This window comes from Patella vulgata, chromosome 7 (genome assembly GCF_932274485.2).
Source record: "Patella vulgata chromosome 7, xgPatVulg1.2, whole genome shotgun sequence".
Lineage (NCBI taxonomy): Eukaryota > Metazoa > Mollusca > Gastropoda > Patellidae > Patella > Patella vulgata.
The window spans coordinates 38,554,874-38,578,335 of NC_065885.2; the positions used below are offsets into that span (position 1 = coordinate 38,554,874).

Below are 23,462 nucleotides of genomic sequence, written 5' to 3' on the forward strand. Positions count from 1 at the left end.
TTTACGCTAAATCATCCATCATGAAAGGTAATCAAATCCACTAGATATCGCAGGCTAACGATGACATCGAGAGTTGATTATGGTCTTGATAAGCTAATTCATGTTTAATAATTTAGAAAACATTTCAGACCAAAAGAAAGACCTGCAAATAAGCAGATTTAGCTCTTGCATGTTTAAGGTATAGGATGGTTGCGATTATATCACTGAGACAGTTGAATACCTCAAATGTGTTCCATAAATCTGTGGGAATCAATTCAGACGGACTGAATATTTTGATTTGACAATTTCAATCAAGGGCGAGTATGTATGACATAAAATGGAACTTACACATGGGCATGCACATGGTAGAAAGATAAAAATGTACCAGTACAATAGCTTTTTGAAAATGTCCTGAATCGTGGAAAACTAATACATGTAATTCCAAATCTTGTTTTTGAACACAAAAAAAAAAAAATCAAAGTTATAAGATTTTAATAAATATTGAAAACATGAACCAATCATATAGAATTATTGATTATGAAAAAGAATTGATTGATACAATCTGTATGGATGGATTTAGAAGTATTATAGACAACACCATATATTAATGCAAATACCACTTGTGAAGATATGAATTCATACAACAGCACACAAATTTATATTATATTCCTTAATAGCAAGAGAAAGGTGCTCAGTTTGATCGTTTCTAAAAGGTGCTTAAATCTTCTTACAAATATTCGAGTGCATGTACCTCTCATAATCCACCTCAATAGAAGTATAAAGTTAGTTCATATACTGTACTAAAAATTTTCAAAATTTCATGTACAATGAGTTTAATAAGATAATAAACCTCATACGAATTCTATCTTTTCTTATAACAGTTGAAAATTGAGATCAATTCATTAAATTAATATTAAAAGAATTCAACAAATTTTAATTGCAAAGTTAACTTGGGTATAGCCATTGGGGTGTGACCTTGATGACATTTGCAAAATTATCTTGATAAAAATAAAAAAGATAGGTTGTCAGGCAACAAAACCTATGTCCACAGCAGCTAAGTTGTCCGGGCAGTCAACAAGGGTTGTCACATATTTTCTCTTTTGTAAGTAATGGAAACATTTACAACACACTAAAATCTGATTACGAGTAACACATTTATTAGTTATCAGAAATCATTAGAATTTGTTTCGATTGTGTATCTCATGAGCATAAACACTGTTAGTATAAATTTATATTAACTTCAGCCTCTAGAACATCTAAGATTTCTCAAGTGATCATAACTCTGGTAGTAATTATCAGAAATTTTTGAAAAGCAATAGGCTTCCTCGTCTCTTTACCGTAAACACTGTGTATAAATTTATTAAAGTCAATCAGATATTAACTTAAGTGTCTAGAGCGTCCATAAGATATTTTAAAGTGATCAAGGGCCATAACTCTGGCAATAATTATCCGAAATATTTGAAAATCAAGGATCTTCTTCGTCTCATGATCGTTAACACTGTGTATAAATTTAAAGTCAAACGGATATTAGCTTTAGCCACTAAAGCGTCCACAACAATAGTGAATGCAGGACCGACCGACGGGGGTGACGGCAAAATATGATCAATGTCGGCGTATAAAAATCAATAAATTTTTAACCTGTAGTAAAATAATAAATCATGATAATTTACAACACTAGTTATGTGTGTTTGTACACCAAAATTGTTATATTTTGCTAGAAAAGATATAGGAATGCCATTTCTATCTACATGTAATATTAATAAAAAACAATTTATATTGAACTACGTGAAAACGACAAGAATACAAATATACTGATATGCAACGTCAAGAAGAATACAAATATACTGATTTGCATTGAAAACACACCAATGACAGTAAGTTTTGAGATAAAATGCACAAGATGTGATTTTTGGTATACCGGTAATTGTATACTGGCATAAACAACTCAGAGACCACAACAACTTTGATTACAGTGAAACATAGGCACCAGGGGTAAAATGAGTCCGAATTGGTCCAATATAAGGTTGCCTGGCAATCTTTCCAGGAGAGCTTTGTCGGCTATGAACAGTAACACTATCAGCACTGATGAATTCATGTTGGCAGCTAAAAACAGCAGCAACGTGCGATCCTAAAGATATTGCAGGATAATGTGCTGATCTTGTAGAGGCATCGTCACTTGTTGCCACCCAGGTTTGTGGCATGTTGTTGCGTCTTCCATAAAACTAAATTCTACACCCCTTTATCTGAATTTGTTACATTCAGAAATGCAAAATTAACAATCATCCATTTTTAAAAATGGTGTATTTTCATTGCGTTTCAGTATATATAGCAAGGAATTTATCATAATAATTAGCAATAATAAAAAAATCTCCATCATTGATAATGGTCTAATTCTGTAGAAATCTAACAATATATAAAAACCAAATTGCATACAACTACAAAATATAACAAATTAATTTAGTTAGCGACAAGGATTTAAATGTGTGGGATTCAAATTTGCATTACAATATAGTTCAAGAAATTAGAAAACAATGATTTAACCCAATTCAATTTTGAAAACTTGTTGAATATGGTTGGTTATTGAATGCACAGATTTATCAAAAATTTAAAATAGAAAAATCAGATTTGTCAAACTTCTAACTTTTGTATTTTATATTTGTCAAAATTATCGACTATCAAAAAACCTTGAGATATGTTAACTCAGTTAATTATTCCCCCTTTGGGCCAGTCTAAGACATTTCCTGAGTCAAAAATGAACAACATCATTTCTCAATTTCAATGAAATCTAAATTGTCTCGTTTCAGTTTTTATCAACAACTCCCAAGAAGAATAAAATTTACAAAACAAAATAATACAATTTAGGGAAACAGCACACCAGTTCAGAGCAAGGTTAATAATATTGTTAGGTTTCTCAAACATGAACAAATAAACAGCACTATAACACAATAACTGAGTAATGACAGCTCAACATACAAGGTGTGCATTATCAATTACTAACTTTCTATGGTTTACAATTAAACACAAACCAATCTTATACTGTTAGTCGCATGAATGGTGTCCATATATATATACAAAAGCAAAATCATAACAAATATATATATCTATACATTAAACAACAATAACAATTAAATTATTACAATTAGGTTATTGAACTGATTGATCTCATTTAGAATCATAAAGTGAACTTTAAATAAATATGTTGTGTTTTTTAAAAAAAATTAAGATTACCTCAAATGCATATATTCAACAAAAAATCCTTAATTTGGATTTGTAGGAGGATATTTTCATAGATAGTAATGACTCCTAAATGTTTTTTTAAATGCACAGATAAGGAAAATAATACCAGTTCTTGTTACTTGTTTTGCAGACATATTTAAATCCCATTAGTTGACTTTCTGGACCTGATTGATATTTAAATATAATAATATCCCCCCTGAGACAAGACATTTCTCCGAAATAATCAATTATGCTAATAAGGTGAATTATATTATTATCTGTTTGATATTTTAGACATGCCAGACCAATTATAAGATGCACATCAAATCAAAAACATAGCACACTTGAAGAGTTAAACAACTTCTTAAAGTACATTATATGTACTTATTACCAGTGTATTATTCTCATTACATACACCATGATATATCACAGGCATTTAAGCTTTTGTCGTTTAATATCAAGAAAGAATTAGACCCGACAAATAGGAGTGTTACTTGAAATTTTTTATGTTGGCTCTGCTCATCAACCATTAATTTAACCAAAGTATATCTGAATCCTTATGATTTCAGATTAATTTGCACATCAATTTCTTGTTCTATAGTCCATTAATTTCTCTGATATAATGTGATTTATTTCAAGATATCAATTGTTTTGAATAATGATTCTAATAAAAGATTATGCCACTAAAGGATTATTATTTTAATAAGAAATGTTATGTAGTAATAAAGGTTTTGATAGATTTATAACATGAGAATTGCTCTATTTGTTATCAAAGTTCACAAAATATAATGCATGAGCAAGAAAAACATAAAAATAATATATATTCAATAGTAACGGATCAATGATTGCATTAATACATTTTAATACACTGCCTAAGGCACCAGAAATCATGGGAATGAATCCCTAGCATAGAGAAAGCTATCATGCCTGAATAGGTGTGGCTGTCGACACACTGAATCACTTTAAACTGGCTTTACCTGTATTGTAAAAGTTTACAAAATTTACCAAAGTGATTTAGAGAGTCCACAAACAATGTTTATTTGAAATGAAAAAAGAAAGAAATAATTTATAATATTTTACAGATTTCTAAACAAGCTACTAAATAGAAACAAGTAGCCTGTTTAAAAATTTCAGTAATTTCTGTTTTGGAATAAGTTGAATCAATGTCTAAAGATTCAAAAGCTTATTCCATTTCTATCACGGAAAAAGCCCATACCACTATCATTGTGTACGATAGTAGCGATATTGGCATAACTGTTAATAAGTATGGGACCTTCTACGACTGTTATCTTCTCTCCTGGTCGTTTTTCTTCGTAAGCTTTACTGATGGCCTGAAGCAAACTTTCATAAAACTCATCAACATTGTAAGTAGTTGTTTCATTTTCTTTAGGATTGTAGAGGACTGGGTGATGGGCAAAAGTTAACCAGGGAATATCTGTACACCATGGATTCCAACGCTGACCAAATGTTGGTTCCGAGCCTTTATTCCATCTAAGCTGTACTCCACCATGTTGTCTGTCACTAATAGATACAAAATGAAAATAATAATACTTTATTATATTCTTCAAAATGTATTTACATTTGATCACACTCGTAATTATTTAACTATTGCACACAGTAATTTATATATCAAGTCTTCACATTTTTGGAAGTTCTACACGTCAAGGGTTCTCAGTTTTAAGGAATTGCTATGCCTTTCCTTTGTAAACTTTCAAGAGAGAGAGAAATGGGGTTTAACGTCCACTCGACACAAACTAGGTCATTTCGGGACTAACATATGGTTTAATTTTATTTCAATAATTTGCTTGTGCATAGGGGTCTTTAGCAGTGGGAGGAAACTGGAGGACCCAGAGAAAACCCACGAAGTTGGACAGACGACCCTACTCCTTGTCACGTACAAACGGGGATTCGAAACCACGCCAGTTGACTAAATGACAGGCCTTATGATACAGTGCACACGTGCTAACCATTTGGCCATCGCCCCCCCCCTTTTAACCTTTAAAGATTAGCAATAAAAAGGTAAGTAATTGTTATTCCATATAGTTATTTTTATTTTATTTAAACTCAAAATTTTCTTTCTTTTAAAAACTTATGGTTATTTGGGTACGATTGCAATTGTGGACATCTTAATTGTAAAATGTTTCAGATTTCTGTAAGGCTAATATCTAGGATGATGTTGAGGAGGCTGTATGCGAAATACAATAATATAATACTTACGGCATTATAGAATAGTCAGGGTATTTGAAGTCACCAATAGCTATAGTATCAATACCATGTAACATTACTCTACGGAATTCATATAAGGTTTGAGTTATAAAGTTATATTTGAATACCAAGACAGAGTTCTCAGTTAACAGTACCACTTTTTCTTTTTCCATGTTCCAATGGTCAATTCTACCAATAAAATAAATAAATTATTATAAGTAAAAGTCTTTAATGAAATATGAAATGAAATGGAAGGCTGTATGTAGTTTTGTAGTACACATTTGTCATCAACCATTTACCCTATTATTGGTATTAAGAATTAAAGCGGGGCCACGGTGGCTAGTTTGTTAAGACACTGGCTCGCTAGCCTGGAGGTCAGGTGTTCGATCCCTGCATTGGCCGAGAAAGTTCATCAGGATTTTCCGACGTGGTTTCCCCTTGTCAGTGGTACAGAACGGAGGGCCTGACAAGGACAGCTGCCGAGTCCTTCGGATGAGACGAAAAACCGAGGTCCCGTGTATATATTGGAATGCACGTAAAAGATATAAGAGTAGGTGATAAAGCCGCTGCCAAGGGGCAAAATTTCCCTCATAGCACACTGTATGGCATATGCCCGTCTTCATTAGACCAGTATAGGAGCAGAACAGTAGGACGTTAAACCCCATTTCATTTCATTTTAACAATTAAAGCAATCTCCAGGTAAGTAACAGAAGTGCAATATTACTACTTGATATTGCCATGGACCTTATAAGGTCCATTATAGCATTGGCTACTATATACCTCCCCTGGAATATTATAGCTAAGTCCTTAACTGCAACAAGTCATACTTTCAAATTTGCGCCTTCAAATGTCACCTCTGAGCATGCATGCTTCCAGCAGAGATCAAAGCTTTTAAGACCTTCATTTACAATTGGCATTGTTCGTCTTCTATAAGCTTACTTACACTTTACAGAGTCAGTGAATTTTCTTTTTAAATTTAATACGAATGTTTGGTTACACATTTAAACAAGAGCATCGCTAACGCAGCAATATACGTCCACATTCCTGTTTTGTTTGATATGGTCCAGTTTGCATTGAGGGTCTGTGAAATAAAACTGGGTTGTAGGACTGCTATCAGTTTAACGTTTCGTTCACATTAACAGAACACAATTTTTATTTTAAAACAATCGATGTCTTTATTCTAAAAGCATGACGTTTAGAATAGGTATCCCCATTTCAAAAGGATCGGTTAAGAATTGCGGCCTGTAGGCAAAACACAAGACACACAAACATTAGGCGTGACTCTGTCCCAAGGGGTTGAGCATGCACCAAAAATAATAATAGAGGCCAGCCTTAGGATTAAGGAATAAGTGTAAAAACGTAGCCTTAGGCTATAAGGAATAAGTCTAAAAAAAATTTCAAGATGATCGATTAAGAAATGCGGTCTGCAAGTGACACACAGACATAAAAAAAGAAAATGGGCGTAGCTCTGCCCCTGGGGGTTGGGTATTCACCACAACTAATAGGGATGTTCCTTAGGATAGAAGGAATATGTATGCTAAGTTTCAAGGTGATACGATAAGAAATGCGATCTGTAGATGACAAACAAATAAATAAATATAAGGGATGGGCGTGGCTCTACCCCTGGTGGCCGGGCATGCACCAAAAACAATAGGGATCATACTTAGGGTATAAGCAATTCATATGAAAAATTTTCAAGACGATTGATTAAGAATTGTGGCCTGTAGGTGACACACAGACATAAAAAGAAAAGAAAATGGGCGTGGCTCTGCCCCTGGGGGTAAAAAAACAATAGGGGTCATCGTTAGGGTATAAGCAATTCATATGAAAAAATTTCAAGACAATTGATTAAGAATTGTGGTCTGTAGGCGACACACACACATAGAAAAAGAAAATGGGCGTGGCTTTGCCCCTGGGGGGTGGGCATGCACCCAAAACGATAGGGATGTTCCTGAGGGTACAAAGAATAAGTATGCAAAGTTTCAAGATGATACGTTAAGAAATGCGGCCTGTAGACGACAAACAAACAAATACAAAAATGGGCGTGGCTCTGCCCCGGGGAGGCGAGCATGCACTAAAAACAATAGGGATCATCCTTAGGGTATAAGGAATAAATATGTAAAGTTGATACGTTAAGAAATGCGGTCTGTAGATGACAAACAAATAAATAAATATAAGGAATGGGCGTGGCTCTGCCCCTGGGGGTCGGGCATGCACCAAAAACAATAGGGATCTTCCTTGGGGTATAAGGAATAAGTATACCAAGTTTGAAGAAAATCCAGTAAGAATTGCGCCCTGTAGGCGACACAAAGACACACGAAAAGAAAATGGGAAATGGGCGTGGCTCTGCCCCTGGGGGTTGGGCATGTACCCCAAACGATAGGGATGTTCCTTAGGGTACAAAGAATGTGTATGCAAGATTATAAGTTAAGAAATGTGGCCTGTAGACGACAAACAAACAAATACTAGAAATGGGCGTGGCTCTGCCCCTGGGGGTCGGGCATGCACCAAAAACAATAGGGATCTTCCTTGGGGTATAAGGAATAAGTATACCAAGTTTGAAGAAAATCCAGTAAGAATTGCGCCCTGTAGGCGACACAAAGACACACGAAAAGAAAATGGGCGTGGCTCTGCCCCTGGGGGTTGGGCATGCACCCCAAACGATAGGGATGTTCCTTAGGGTACAAAGAATGTGTATGCAAAGTTTCAAGATTATTAGTTAAGAAATGTGGCCTGTAGACGACAAACAAACAAATACTAGAAATGGGCGTGGCTCTGCCCCGGGGGGTCGGGCATGCACCAAAAACAATAGGGATCTTCCTTGGGGTATAAGGAATAAGTATACCAAGTTTGAAGAAAATCCATGAAGAATTGCGCCCTGTAGGCGAACCACAGACACACACACACACACACACACATACATACATACACACACACACACACACACACACACACACAGACAGGGGCGACGGCATAATACGTTCACATTATGAATGTGGACGTATAAAAAGTAGTCTATTGAAATGTGGATTGATAAATTGTATCATCAGGTGGCCTATTAGTATATAATCTGCTGATTTTTTGCACACAATCTAACTCTTTAAGTAATACTAATATGAACAAGCAAGATCCAATCAAAATATCAGTCCAATTTAAAACAATTTTTCCACCGATTCCCAACATTCACCTGGACGTCAGACCACAGCCATGCCAAATATGTGTTCGGATACTGGGGCTAAATATTTCAAAGTATAAATCATAACAAAAAAGGTCATATTTGCTAGTGCCAGTTTTAACCAAAATTGATCATTAGTTTTGTCAAATCAAACCTGGTTTAATTTTTATGAAAACGAAAAAAATTGTTACTGTACAGTGCAGTTGGCATTACGACTGGTCCCCTGTATCCATTCACTTGATTTAATATTTGTTGTTTATTGATGGTTTGTGTAGTGTGTGTCTTGTCTGCAGGTTATCGGTTTAGTTTGTGCATAGTGTGATCCTCCTGTACTTATTATGACGGAAGTCAATAATCAGCAATACAATTATATATTCAAAATACAAGAGGGTTTTTTTTTACTTACTCTGCCAATAGCCATTCTCCGAGAATTTTTCCATCAAGGTCTGGTTTCACTTGATTTCTACATTCTTGAAGAGCTGTCTCAAAATTCTGTCCCTTGATATAAATTGATAGTAAAAGGTCTGAAATTCTCTTAGCCAATGATAATTATTTGTTTCTCACTGTGAAATTTTTAATGCTTGTGATATCTTATATTTCTTTCAAATCACAATATTGTACATGCCAAGCACCACATTAAGACCAGTAATTACACTGAAATCTTCATGGTTCTGCAAAAGTATCTTTACATTCTCAATATACACTTAGGCCCGCTTTACATATACATGGTGTTATCATGTGGTGACTGAACGTAAACAATGTCGCGTTCAATGCTGTACAGAAAAAAATCCTCACTTACAATGCATTTACGTAGGATGCCCCATACTTTTCAACTATTGTTACGTACACATGGAAATACACAAAAAAACGTGGTGTTTTTCCGCTGACAAAAGTGTGTGCATGAAAAGTGGACCTAACAGTCACGTCACTTCCTTTAAAAAAACATTCCCCTTGTCAGTGATGCAGGATGGAGGGCCTGGCAAGGACAGCTGTCTAGTCCTTCGGATGATATGAAAAACCGAGGTCCTGTGGATATACATTGGAATGCACATAAAAGATCCCTTGGCAGTTGGAATTCGATATAAGAGTAGGCGATAGTGCCGCTGCACGGGCAAAATTTCACTCATAGCACACTGTAAGGCATATGCCCGTCTTCATTAGCCCAGTATAGGAGCAGAACAGTAGGACGTTAAACCCCATTTCATTTCATTTAAAAAACCAAGATCGTAAAATACTTCAATATTCAGATGTGTTGTAAAACCTTTACCACCACATGGTGTATAAAATATATGTTCCTTAATATTCATTGCACAATAAATAAAATTCAATCTTGTAAAATTAATTAGATCAGTGAGCGTCAATAAAAAAATGTCACAATTGTTAACCCCCAAACATATACTGATGTCCAAAAGAAAGTATACACTGTGCATTTTGTCCTGCTTCAAACAAAGTCTTTTTCCATTGTATGCGGTATTTGGGTACAATGTCCATTTGTTTTGCCTTTTATTTCCTTAGAAATATTGAGTTTGGACGCACGAGACATGTTCAGTGTAGTTTTATCACATTTTTTTTATCTAAACAAAACATAGTCATATTTTTAGTGTGTATACTTTCTTTTGGACATTAGTATAGTTGGTTATTGTTGGTTATCGTATATCGACATTTACTTAGACAAAGTTTTGAAGACAATTTAAAAATGTACTGATTTTACAACAGAGGGTTTTTTTTTATTGTGGGGATATTTAATAGTGTAATTGATTTTATTAAGCAACAAGAGCAAACACTAAGTGTAGCGGTAAATATTTTTTATAAATTATTTATTATTATTATTATTGGTCAGTTTTGAGAACCTGGTATGTAAAACTTGTTGTGTGGACAGTTAGTACCGTAGTAATGATATTGCTAATCTTTCAAAATAAAAGTACATTTTTTTCACTAGGCCTATAGAATGAAAAATTTATCCAAAAGACAGAAACTATCCTCTTGGCCACTGGTTTTTAATCTTAGTGATGAGAAATGGGTGATTGATTTTAAGTGGCCTTAAAAAATAATTGTGTTTATTAAGCTCTGCCTTTATGACCTAACATTACTTAGTCTACGTTGGCTGAATGTCACATGTCTATTTAGGATGTGTTGAAACGGAATGGATTATTTCGCAATACTGCATAATGACCTAGTAAACTTAGTTATTATTTATAAGCTTACATGACTAAGACTTGTTTTTGATGTGTAGCTGAAAGATCTGTCATAATTCATGATATGACCAAATATATTTCAACTTATTAAAACATAATATGAAAAATATAAATGAAATAAAAATTCATCAAATTTAAACAAACTTGCCTTGTAGCTAAAGAAAGTTTTAGCAACAACATCTGATTTGATAAAATTTGGTCGCATAGATGTACGACTTGAAGTGCTTGATGTACTTCTGCTGCCAATTACGCTACCAGGGCGATTTCGAGAAAGTCCGGGTCCTGCGTCGTCATGTTGTTGTAAATCATTTGATGTCGTAGATGTCCGGGTATTGCTTTGGTCACCCCCAGGTCCAGCAAACGCAACTTTCGGTTGGTCTGCTGCGTTTTTATTGCTGTCATTAAGTTCTAATGTTGCACCAACGAACTGGTCTTCCTGTGCCGTCTTGTCTTCTTCATCTAATGGAATGACTTGTTGTCCACCATCAGCCGAAGCCGAGTTAGTTTTCTCAATTTCTTTCCCATCGGCCATTTTGGAATCCAACTATTGGAGTTATCTTCCCTTGCAAATGACGCCAGGTCACGTGCGCGAAATAAAAGACGTATACGTCATTGGACCGACTGTTCTTTAGAAGTCCACTATCTCTGATTTCTGAACAGTCAAATTTGAGAATTAGTAGGGAAACTGCTGTCTGATGACAGCACAATATGTGCTACGTACGTAACGTAATCCAAGTGCCAAAACGTCTGTAGGCTATGGCTATATGCAAATGACTCGATTTTTTCATATTATCCATTCGGACAGAAAGAAGGCTAAATAAATTGTTTTTTCATTATCAATATCATAGGTTTTTTTTTAAAGATTTAGATTTCAAAATTGCTGGGATTGCAGTTTTGGCTGGACCTTAGGAAGAACTCCATCAAAACTTGCGTGTGTCCCTGACTGTAACTCAAACAGGAGCCCGTCCATTAAAATGATTATAAGTAATATAAGTGTAAGTAAACAAGATCAACATTCATGTTATAAATATTGGAAAAAATAAACAAACACATATTTGGGTGATTATCCCATGGGTGTGCAAAGTTGAATGTTTTTGTGACACTCGAGTTTTTTTCTGGTTTTTTTTCCTTTAATTTTAAAATTTAAAAATATTGCATGTAACTCCCATTTATTTTTAAAGAAAATTGGGATAAGAAATTTGGATTTATTTAATAGTTTATACATTTTATAAGATCAGACATTGGAGAGCTGGGGCCCTGTGGGTATGCTTTTCAATGTCACTAACACTACATGTAATTTTCAAATTGTTCTTTACTATATTGATCAAAAAAATAATCATGCCAATCAGGGCGCATAAGCATCTACTAGGACTATTGTCAGATTCGGTATACAACAGAGTCGTTAGGTATGGTTGTAGAATCTTTAAAATTCAAATTTTAAATTGTCACTATCAAAATGCTCAACACCGTAACACTGAGAGTTTTCCCGCAATATAACTTATCTACTGAGGCGAGGGTCACTTCACCACGTGCCACCGACCATCTCTGTCAGTCTGGCCTGTCCAGCTTGAAAAGAGCTCTGTTAATATTTTAGATTTAAAGGTAAATAAAATCAAAGTTCTGATTTTGCTTGCGTGTATTAATTCATAATCAACACCGTAACGTGGTTTTCTTGCATTTGTAGTCGATTTGATAAGAAACAATGTATATATTTGAATTTGAAATGGTGTACAGATACCTAATATACGTTAACGGCGTTTCTCACACATGCGCTCTTGGCTCAAAACATCATAAACTCCATGGTTCTCAACACCGTAACGCTCAACTCCGTAACATTAAGTTTAGTTACGGTGTTGAGAAACCGATACGGTGTTGAGGTTTGGTTCACCAACGCTTAAATTAAATCTTATCTTATCAACACAATTATGTAGAATAACATGTAGTTCCTCTAATATTTCACCGGAGTGGATATTCTCCACTCGGATGGCAAACATCCTAGAACAATAAAGATAGTTATTCGCCATTCGTTTTGTACAATAAACTTAACATTCGAGTAGATTGCTTGTACTTTAATGGAAAATACAGAATCCGAATCCCTTTCTAATGGTCATTTGTTAATTGAAGGGTGATAGTGTAAACAGACGTCCTCGTTTATAGCGAAGCGAAAGATAGAGAACCCGACATTTTGTATAGATGGGAGTAGCAGAAATGTGAGAAGTTTCATATTCTATGATGAAAATGTGTATCTTACTAAACCAGGAACATTGTAAAACGCATTTATTTGTACTGTGTTGATCACAAATAAGATAAACTATAAACCTAATCCAATTTCATTCCTGTAGAGCGAAAAAGGCAGGTACTATTGGAATGGGCTGCCTGTCTGTCTGATCCGCCCACCCCACATATTTCATTGTCAACCTCAAATTTTATCTGCAACCTGTATATTTGATCTCTTACCATATATTTCATTTACTACCAATCAGGGCCGTAACTAGCTCTGAGCAACGGGGGTGGAGTGGTGGCGGTGGGTGGAAGGGGAAAGTGTTCTCAGGGGTGCTGTAAAAATAACGGACAATGTATGTCTAGGGGGGCTTCGAGAAATTTCCTGCACTCTGGGCAGCCTCGTCAATCGTCTTTCTCCCTTTCACACGGAAGAAATCTGTAAATTTTCATGCAAGACCCCTCATTTGAAGAAAACTTGAGCAGAAAACCTCAAAATAGCACTCTTTGAAGATCTGAAAAAGGTAAAAAATCCAGAAATCTGGATAAAATCCGTAAACACTGAGAATCCGATATCAAATATACCGATGATTTGTTTTGCACATGGGGCGAAATTTTTTTATGGTCGACCAATTTTAGTTACGGGCGTGCTACCAATATATTTCATTTCCAACCGTGTGTTTTATTTGACACCCGTATATTTCATTTACTACCCATCTATTTCATTTCCAACCGTGTGTTTTATTTACCACCCGTATATTTCATTTACTTCCCATACATTTCATTTCCAACCGCATGGTTTTTATGCCAACCGTATAATTAATTAGTGTTAAATCAGTATTTTATCAAGATTTTAATGTGCTCCCGGGAATATCGACCAAATATTCAACGAGTTTTGATTGTGTCTGGAATAAAATGTTCAATAAATTACGTGTTCTTGAAAGGTTTAATATATCAAAAGGGCTATTGAATATATTTTTGTGTAAAGTAGCAAACTGTTATGTAAACATACTTTTTTTTTTATAATGTCTAATATAAGGTTATTGTTTATTATATAAAGCCACCAATTTATAAATATCATTCTGAGCATTATCATTTCGTATAAGGGCATATGTTATCTCAACACCGTCACATAATTTCAACACCGTCACGGGAATTCAACACCGTCACAGAGTGTAAAATCTCTCATTGCTGCTTTTTTTTTAAAGTTAAAGAACCATTTTATAAGTGGACAGAAATATTAATTGATCAGTCTGTGTTACTGAATCAAGAAATCAAATACAAAATCATGTTTTTAGTGCGCTACACTTTAATACAATTACAAAATATGGAGCGTTTTGAGGTAAGTGGTATAAACTACAAATTACAGCAAAGAAAGTATGACGATATGAAAAGAAATATTAAGTGTAATCCCCTTCATCTTTTCAGAAGGGTGAATGTTTTTGCGTTTTCTGGTTAATTTAAAATATTTTTTGACTATACAATACCGTTACGGTGTTGAGATTTTGTAAAACACGTTCCACTAAAAGCTTAATTTTTTGTTTTAAAATTCTAAAGACTGCATGTCAATTCATAACATAGGACGTAGAAGATACTACTTGTCGAAACAAAGTCAAAAATGTATCGCTTCGAGATGGTTCAATAATGCGGAACTCTGATACCATGAATGCACACTCACGAGATAATTACCCATTTATGGCAACTTTTCTACTCTCTTGATCATTTCCTTAGGTCACATTAATATAAAATGTCCAAACTTATCCTTAAAACCTTTCTTTATTGAGAGGACTTCTTGATGTAGTATATAAGTTAATTGTTTGAAAGAATGGGGAAAAACACCAGATATTTGGATAATACGATACATAATATAGCCTAGGTCATCAACATAAATTTTGTCTGGTTAAAGCATGGACCTTATTATAAGTTCCATGGTTAAAGCTATACCTAGATTTCGTTTCATGATAACAAGGTAAGTTTATAAATTAACTGCATTAGGGTCAACCCATTCTTCTCTCATATAAACACGGAGTAAAGTTTTAATTTGCATAGTTAACATCAAATCCCCGTAGCAAAAAATCTAAACAGTCAACCCCCTACAAAATTATGATGAGGATATTGCCAAATGGGGTCCCCATTGTGCCTATAAAGATTGGAACCAACGGAATGTTGAGCAAAAAGCTACAGCCTGTGATGTTACAGCCATTTAACATTGAAGTCAATGGGCAAATAATTACTAGTCTGAATCCATCTTAGCGTACCTAAATGAATGGAGTTATCTCCCGTTACCTATTATTTCTTCGTTGGGCTGAATGCTTTCAATTTGTTAATCCTTTGTAATTGTTTATTATTACTTCTCCATAGGCGTAGGAGCCAGGGGGGCAGGGGGGCAGCTGCCCCCCTAACTTTCGGGCAAGCTGACTTTTCGGGCAGACGGGTAAAGTGAAAAAAAAAATATTTCATCTACTTGGCAAAATAAAGTGCCCGAAATCTAATAAAACACTAATTTTACGTGCTGGAATAGCAGTAAAACGCGTTTGCGGCCGTCAAATATTCCAAAATTTTCTTGGGCGGTCCATACAAGGTCAGCTCCGCTTCTTCGTCTTTCGAAGAAAACCTTCGCCGCTGTCTGTAAACCTGAAATTTTTCGGGCATTTCTAATTTTGCTTCCCTAACTGTCATCGAGCCCTAAAAAAACACTAATTTTACTTTTCTTTTAATTGAATACCACGAATTTGTACTGAGTTGACTATGGATTAAAACATTTTGTCTGGAGCCACTCTAATTTGTGCGACATTTTTCGGGCATCGATTATTATTTGTGAATGCAGCTGCAACAGTCTGATTGGGTGGTTGGCATTCAGAGTGCGATTTCGGTTACAAAAGCATTGGATACTTTTGGAGTTGCTTACACGGGCTAGAATAGCAGAAAACGCATTTGCGGTGGTTAAATTTTCAAAATTTTCTCCGGGAGGATGGGTGAGGCCCCCATACCCCGCGACGATTGACTGGTTGTTTGGAATTCGGGTCAGCCAGGTAGGCTATATTGGACCAAATTGAAGTTGCTGTATTCACAGGCTGGAATAGCAGTTAAATTTTCAAAATTTTCTCCCAACAATCCCGTCTCCGTGGACTGTGAACGATTGATTTGAAGTTGCTTTGTTCACGGGCTGAATTACCAGGAAAACGTGTTTGCAGCCGTCAAATATTCCAAATTTTTCTTGGGGGAGGGGGGGGGGGGTCCATGCAAGGTAAACTTCGTTTCTTCGCCTCTCGAGGAAGACCGGCGCCGTTGTCTGTAAACCCGAAATTTTTTTGGCATTTCGGGTTCTGCCCCCCTAACTGTCATCGGGCCCGTACGCCTATGAACTTCTCTCATCTTGTGAATTCTTAATTAATGATTAATCTGTTACATGGTTTCCAATTGTTAACTATATATTGCACCACATTTTTGTTATATATCATTATTTGCTTGATAACGATATTTGTATGTGTATCGAAACGTAGCATGTTAATAAATTCAGAAGTAGTATATCCATATAAGTGTTTTTAATTTCCGAATGCTCTATATCACAACAGATCAATTTCTGACAATGTCTTGACGCTTGTGCACTTTTTGTTTGTTTTGATAATTCTGAGATCTAAGAATTTTGTACGATAATACATAGTTTTTACGGCTAAATAACCCGACATCATTTTGATGAAGACCACACGTTTGAAATGATGCGAGACTTTCCAAATTCATTTATTTATTACTAGAAGAATGCTCGGCTTCGCTCGGGGGTCATAACCCTGAAACAGGAAGTGGTAGACTAACGCCGCCTGGCCTATGTTACTCCCCGGTCCGAGCTACCCCTATACCCCAAATTTCAGACTCGGGGCAGACCTAGTGTAGCCGCCAACCCCGAAAAGACAGACAAACAGACAGACAAACGACAGTCACAAATATTAGTATAGATAGATATAGTGTTGCTTCGTTTAATACTTTGTTGGACAAACGACTAATTTTATATTTCATAAGGATATCTGTATCGGTATTCAAAGGCCAGTTTAAAGGTAGAAAAATCCACGTAACTTAAAGCGGAAATTGCAAATTTTTAAGTTATATTTTTAAAATTTATTAAAATAAAGCCTGAAAATAGATGGTATCCATAAACAGTCCTACCTTGTTAAAGAATAATCCTATTAATCCTATAATTCACTATTGCCAGCTGAGAAATTGGCAAAAATATCATTTTCCTCTTCTTTTTTAAACGTTTGAATATCGCTACTCCATGGTGGTGAATAGAAAACAAGGGAGGTAATTGTGTTATTATTTCCTGTCTAAATGAATCTTAAGTGTGAGAATGGCACCTTTGATCGTATAATTGTGAGTTGACAACCTATTGAGCAAAAGACATGGAAATAATTAAGTTTTGACTTTCTTAGAAAATTTGCATTTTCCGCTTTAAGTTATTAAGCGAGATTATAATGACTTCTTTTAACCGGAGTACATGTTAACCGCACACCGTCAGTCTTAAGAAATTATATTGTTAATATTAAATATTCGTTCGGTACGGGATTATCCAGCAGCAATTCGGGTAATTCGGAACGAATGGGACGGGGCGTCTTGCCAAGGTCTACAATAATTCACTTTAATTAAAACACCATCAGGTACAAACACGTAAGTAATCTCATAGAATCAAATCAGAACACTTTCAAACCATACAAAATTAATATCTTCTACTAGTCAGTCTTTTAAAGGACAACATTGGTGTCAGTCATTATAAAATATGTGATAGAGCTCGTTAAATACATCCAAAATATAATTTTAACACAGAGATCATTGCTACGGGAGATGTGTAACAAGCACGTGAAGGAACGGGAAGTGACGTCAAACATGACAAACACGAGTTGTCCTTCTATATAACTGACTGAAGTAACGAGCGATAACAAACAAACGATCGAATTTCATATGTAATAATGACTGACACCAATAGTGTCCTTTAAGTCAATTGACATGACGTATTGAGTAGTCAGACCAGATCAAATCCACGGTAAGCGTTCGTTCGTTCGTTCGTTTCTAGAGTTTTACGTCCACTTCTACCTAGGGTGATATCGTAGACAACCACAGTAAGCGAAGTGAGTGGCATACTCATGTGACCGTGAGGTCCGTCAGATATTACAAGAGTCTGGAATGGTTCTTCAAATCTTTAATACTGGAACTTATAATAATAATTATCTACATACACTTACAGGACCGCGGATAACCGACTAGTACCTTATGCTACTAAGTCGGATAGACCTAAATGACTGACGTATCAAGTACAATCACATATTTATATGGAATTACTTCTAATCACTTGGCTAGATCAAGTGTTGACATAAATAAGCATTGATGTAATAATGTACAATATGAGAAATAAAACAATGGTAAATAAAACAATTAATAGATTAATCATACGATTGGCATGTTCACGAGACCGGCTATTTTAACAGTACAATTACTTTCTGTCTGTAAAAGTTTTACAAACAATATGGGATTATAATAATTTAACATGTCATTAGCATTACATGACATTTCATCATTGGCTAGTCACCTTTCAATAGCACACCTATAATTACTGTTTTAAAGGAATGGAATAGTTATTGTCCCGAGAGTTTAAATAAATTCAATCTGAAGGCTTTCACTTTTAAAATTAATAATGCATTATCTTAAATATTCAAGATTTAAATTATACTATAACCTGCACGGTTATACTCATATCAAACAGCATACATAAATAAAATAACAAATTCCCGCCTCAACTAAAACAAAATAGAGGCGATGAAAATACCATATATCCTAAGTTTTGGGATAACAGAATAATACAAAATATAGAAATTGAACACATACAAACAAAATTTTACGTAATTAAGTTATCTCCCTTTGATCAACCCTACATTCACTCAATAAGTAAAATACAAAAATGATTATAATTTCCGACATGATTAAGGCACAATAAAAATACGAATAGGCACTGCTTCAGGAAAACATTCCAAACAAATATAAAGAATAAAAACATGAAAATAATCTAATGCCGATCCCTGTCGATGAAATCAACATGATCACCTGTTATTAACTACAGAACAAGATTAAATAAGGATAAATTCACCAAATAATTGTTCCTACGAAAATATAATGAATTACAAAGGGTACACATAAAATGAAAATATTAGAATCTAGCTGTTCCCGCCACATACACAGTATAGTAGCAGGCCTCAAACTTTTTTTCCATCGTCAGCTTTGATGTTGTAGTGACATAATAGTGTATAAGGTTACTACCACCGAGATGGTCACGGATATATTTCTTTCCGATCATTTTATCCTTTTCGTATTGCTTATTCATGTTTTCCACTAGATAACAAACCTCATCTCTCAAAACTCCGTGTTTCGAGATAAGAGATGGTCCTATATAGTTCCACGTAGCAAAGCCCAACGCGAATCAGATCGGGCCTCAGTAAGCAAAATTGACAATATTTTTCATCATAACAACGATTGATTATTGTTATTTAAAAGATTTCTGCCACACCCAACAACAATTAAGCATATAATTCTACCTGAAACGGGTATAAATCATCGTATTTAAAATCAAGGCGTTAAGCGGTTATTAAGATCGCCATTTTAAACGGCAGACGTATGACGCTATGAGATGTATCAAGGCGGGGCTAAATATAAGGCTTTTATAATCAGCCAATCAAAAAGGCAATCGCAAGTGGAGAAAATGTAAACAAACATAATGACATTCATCTAATCTATCCGCGAATCATTTCGGAAAATAAAATCAAATTACGGCGTTAACGTTGAATTAAAATCCGAACAAGGAATTATTTTGGACCTGATAATAAATGGCAAGAAGGATGCTTTTGCGTTATGGTAAAAGTTGCGTAAAGGGTTTGCGCATGTCTAAAGCATCGTAACTATGAATGAACTTCGATGGCGGTGTATGTCGGATAAAACCAACGCTTCATTAATTTAAACGCGAATATTTTGAGTTAGGATATAGTTGTGCCACTACATTGGCCTCTTTAAGTTTAATTAGTCATAATAGTTTAAAATTATCTTATTTTTAAGATGTTACATGCATTAATAAAGAAATTGAGTTTGCCACTTGGAAATAAAGGCATCCAATCGTACCCGGTAGCTATAAACAAGCACGTCAGTATATCTCAATGTTTTTAGCTACGTTCTCGTAGCTAGTTTTCCACGACTGTCCTATAATAAAGTTTAATGCGTTAAATTGATTTGTAAAATTTGACACTGTGTTGATATTCCATTGTAGATTTCGGCAAACATTTATACTACCATGAGAAACAAGGCCTGATTTATTTTTTACAATTTCTCTCATATACATATTTGAAGTTATTGCGTTTTAATCGGTATTCTTCGGGTAGAAAATAACGTCACGTGCATCTTTCGTATACACAGTGTATACCATCAACGCCGCAAGGCGTTTGGGATTCTAAAGTGTAGACATTTACAGAATTCCTATGAATTTCTCAAAGCCAAAAGGCCCTGTGTATAATTGCTAAGATGTTGTTTTATATTCGTTATACATTTTTAAAATAATAAAGTTTACAATATCCGCCATTATAATACCACTATTCGATGACTGCAATTGAAATCTATTGGAATTGAATTTTCTATAAAAAAAACTACTTGTTTAGTATGACTATAGTGGTGCTTTCAAGAGGACATAACTTGCATGCGAAGTTAGAAATTCGTGATTTTTGGCAGTGGCAGGTATTCGATCAGTTAGAAATCCATGCTTTTTGTTTTCAATCATAATTTTAATAAACACTTCCGAGCTCTTAATTCGATAAAATTAAATTGGAAGCAGTGTGTCTTCAAAATGTAATAAGATCGTGTGTCTAAACTACTGGCTTTTTTTCTTGCTTATGAGCCCTAGGATATAAATAATTACCATACCAGCAGCAGACGTGAACTTGATTGAAGCTCTTCTTTCTAGTGGATTATTGAGACAAATCCGAATGACTCTTTAAATACAATTATAATTCCAGGTTTTGAAGAAAATCTATATAACAGAGCATAATTTCATTTTCTGAAATACGAGAAGATGGCATATCCTGTTTGACTGGCTCTTTATAATATTTTACAGGGACAAGGCAATTTGAAAGAAAAATGAAATATTCGAACATTTGGCAAATGGGATGAAAATGTAAACGCTCATTCGTGATATTAATAATGTGTGCAGAAATCGTTACCATACTTGACCCCCAAGTATTTAAAAGGTCACAGCGGATTACTAGTTATAGATGGAACAATGGCCAATCCATATCTGGTGCAAAACCACACAGGCTTACATTCTTGTAGCCAGACGGCCAAAGATTAGCTGGACACAAGAAACTGTTTACCCATCTTGATTGAAAGAGCCACCGCTATTCGGATAAGATTTGTGTGGACAACGATATTTCCATTTTTCATTCCGCTCCTTTTGTGCTGTCATTTTTCTATGACAGTTGAGTTTAATTGTAAAAGATGGGATATATCCATTTCATTTCGTAGCAGTGTTTATTCACACGTATTGACGATTTGATGGTTTAACATTGTTCAATAGTCGACAAGTCTTTGAACAACGCCATCTATTGACAATGACGACTTTGCTTACAGCAGTATTGACGTGATATATGGTGGTAAAGCGTGTACGTATCATATTAGGAGATTTAATGACTAGTTCTTAAGAATTTCATTCTTTTATGCCACTTTAATTCCCATGACTTAATATTGTACTCAGCTCGACTGATTTAATTTTATATCTTTATTATGAAGTAAAATCAGAAAACTTGGCAAGAAAAATATTTGTATAGTTTCGAAATACTGAGTAAGAGGAAAGATAAGACGTTCAGCGCGCGTATTTGTTTGAAAGCATTGTCTGGTTTGTATTTAACTAGACAAACATACCTAGAAATGGCAATAATATCATAACATTGGTGTGAGCTGAAAGACAGACATATAGGAACGAAAACAAACGCCGGAAAGATTGACTTAATAAGCTGATTGAAAGTTGAAAATTTTATTAAAAGAAACCCACTGTGTTACAAGTTCATTTTTGGTTTTGATTTTTTTTTCCGTTGGTATACACGTCAATAAATACAAACCCTTCTTTATTAGAAGGGGGGGGGGGGTGGATGGCCGAATGGTTAGCAAGTGCGCGCTGTATCATAAGGCCTGTCATTGAGTCAACTGGCGTGGTTTCGATTTCCCGGTTGTACGTGACAAGGAGTAGGGTTGCCTGTCCAGCCTCGTCGGTTTTCTCCGGGTCCTCCGGTTTCCTCCCACTACTAAAGACCCCTACGCGCAAGCGAATTATGAAATAAAATTAAACCATATGTTAGTCCCGAAATGACCTAGTCTGTGTCGAGTGGACGTTAAACCCCATCTCTCTCTCTCTCTCTATTAGAAAGAGTTATTTCCCTTACATAGCAAATTGATAAGGCGTTGCTGGGTGGCTGCCATTATTATAAAGGTTTATATTTTGTAAGTTTCTGTTTGATGCAACTTTAGGTCTGCATCGTATATAAATTATCCAAATTCAGTTGATGATTTAAAAATATTATTTACTAATTTGCCAGCCAACCTACGAAAATCCATTTATCTGTCGTAAAACAACTAAAATTTAAGTATTTTTTTTTTCTTCAACCTAACACTGTAAATCGTTTGATGCTTCAAGAATGTTTAAACGATAAATGTCTGATTATGCTGTTTTTATGAGTATTTCAAGGTTGTGTTTGGCCAATATATACAAAATATACCTATATCTTGGACATTTATTCTAATTAAATATGTCTGTTTAAGATTTATTGTGTGCCGTTTATTATTGCTATTAATATGCCATAGACCATGTGCTGGCCAACATAAACATTTTACATCTTTAGTGATTGTATATGGGTTTTCTTCTTCTTTTAAAATGGTGATCTATTATACTAAATGTATGTGTTTGTAAGTTTTCTACCAGTCAAGACGGCTCTACGGCTGGATAATTATAATACAACCCTATAATATAATTTTCAGCCCTTTTATCATTTTTCTGAACATACACCAATATTTCATAGTCATGTCTTAACTTCAATTCACAGATGGTCCGCTAGAGTTAAACATGAATTGATATGCAGTCATTATAGTTTCTTTGTGTGAGTTAAAAAGAGGAGTTTGTTTGCCTCTTATCTCTGTTAGAAGTCTTGACAAGAGAGAACATGGGAATTAACTCAGCTGTTTAAAATGGACAGTCAAAAGATTAATATAAAGATTAATCATAACTTAATCAATACAAAGTTTTTAATTAAAATATTCCAGAAAATTGTTTCATGACCATATTAATATTTTTCTCGACCTTGTTTTGGGGATTACAGCTTGATGTTTATTGATGGGTGATTATGATGGATGTGGCTATGATATGATATTACAGGGAGACGTTTATTATTTATAACGGTCACAGT

At 34.9% G+C, this 23,462-nt stretch overlaps 1 protein-coding gene across 2 annotated transcripts; it reads right to left on the reverse strand.

Annotated features, from left to right (window-relative positions):
- Positions 1-454: 454 nt before the first annotated feature.
- LOC126828543 (tumor protein p63-regulated gene 1-like protein) lies at positions 455-11,337 on the reverse strand. Of its 2 annotated transcripts, none has more exons than XM_050558365.2 (4): positions 10,919-11,337; positions 8,982-9,067; positions 5,413-5,589; positions 455-4,716 (listed from the first exon to the last, which is right to left on the reverse strand). In XM_050558365.2, the coding sequence occupies exons 1-4, from the start codon at positions 11,300-11,302 to the stop codon at positions 4,371-4,373; spliced, it is 993 nt and encodes a 330-aa protein (XP_050414322.1). In that variant the 5' UTR covers positions 11,303-11,337; the 3' UTR covers positions 455-4,370. The 2 variants fall into 2 exon arrangements, with proteins under 2 accessions (XP_050414322.1, XP_050414321.1); XM_050558364.2 differs by having other exon boundaries at positions 8,982-9,073.
- Between the last annotated feature and the right edge of the window lie 12,125 nt (positions 11,338-23,462).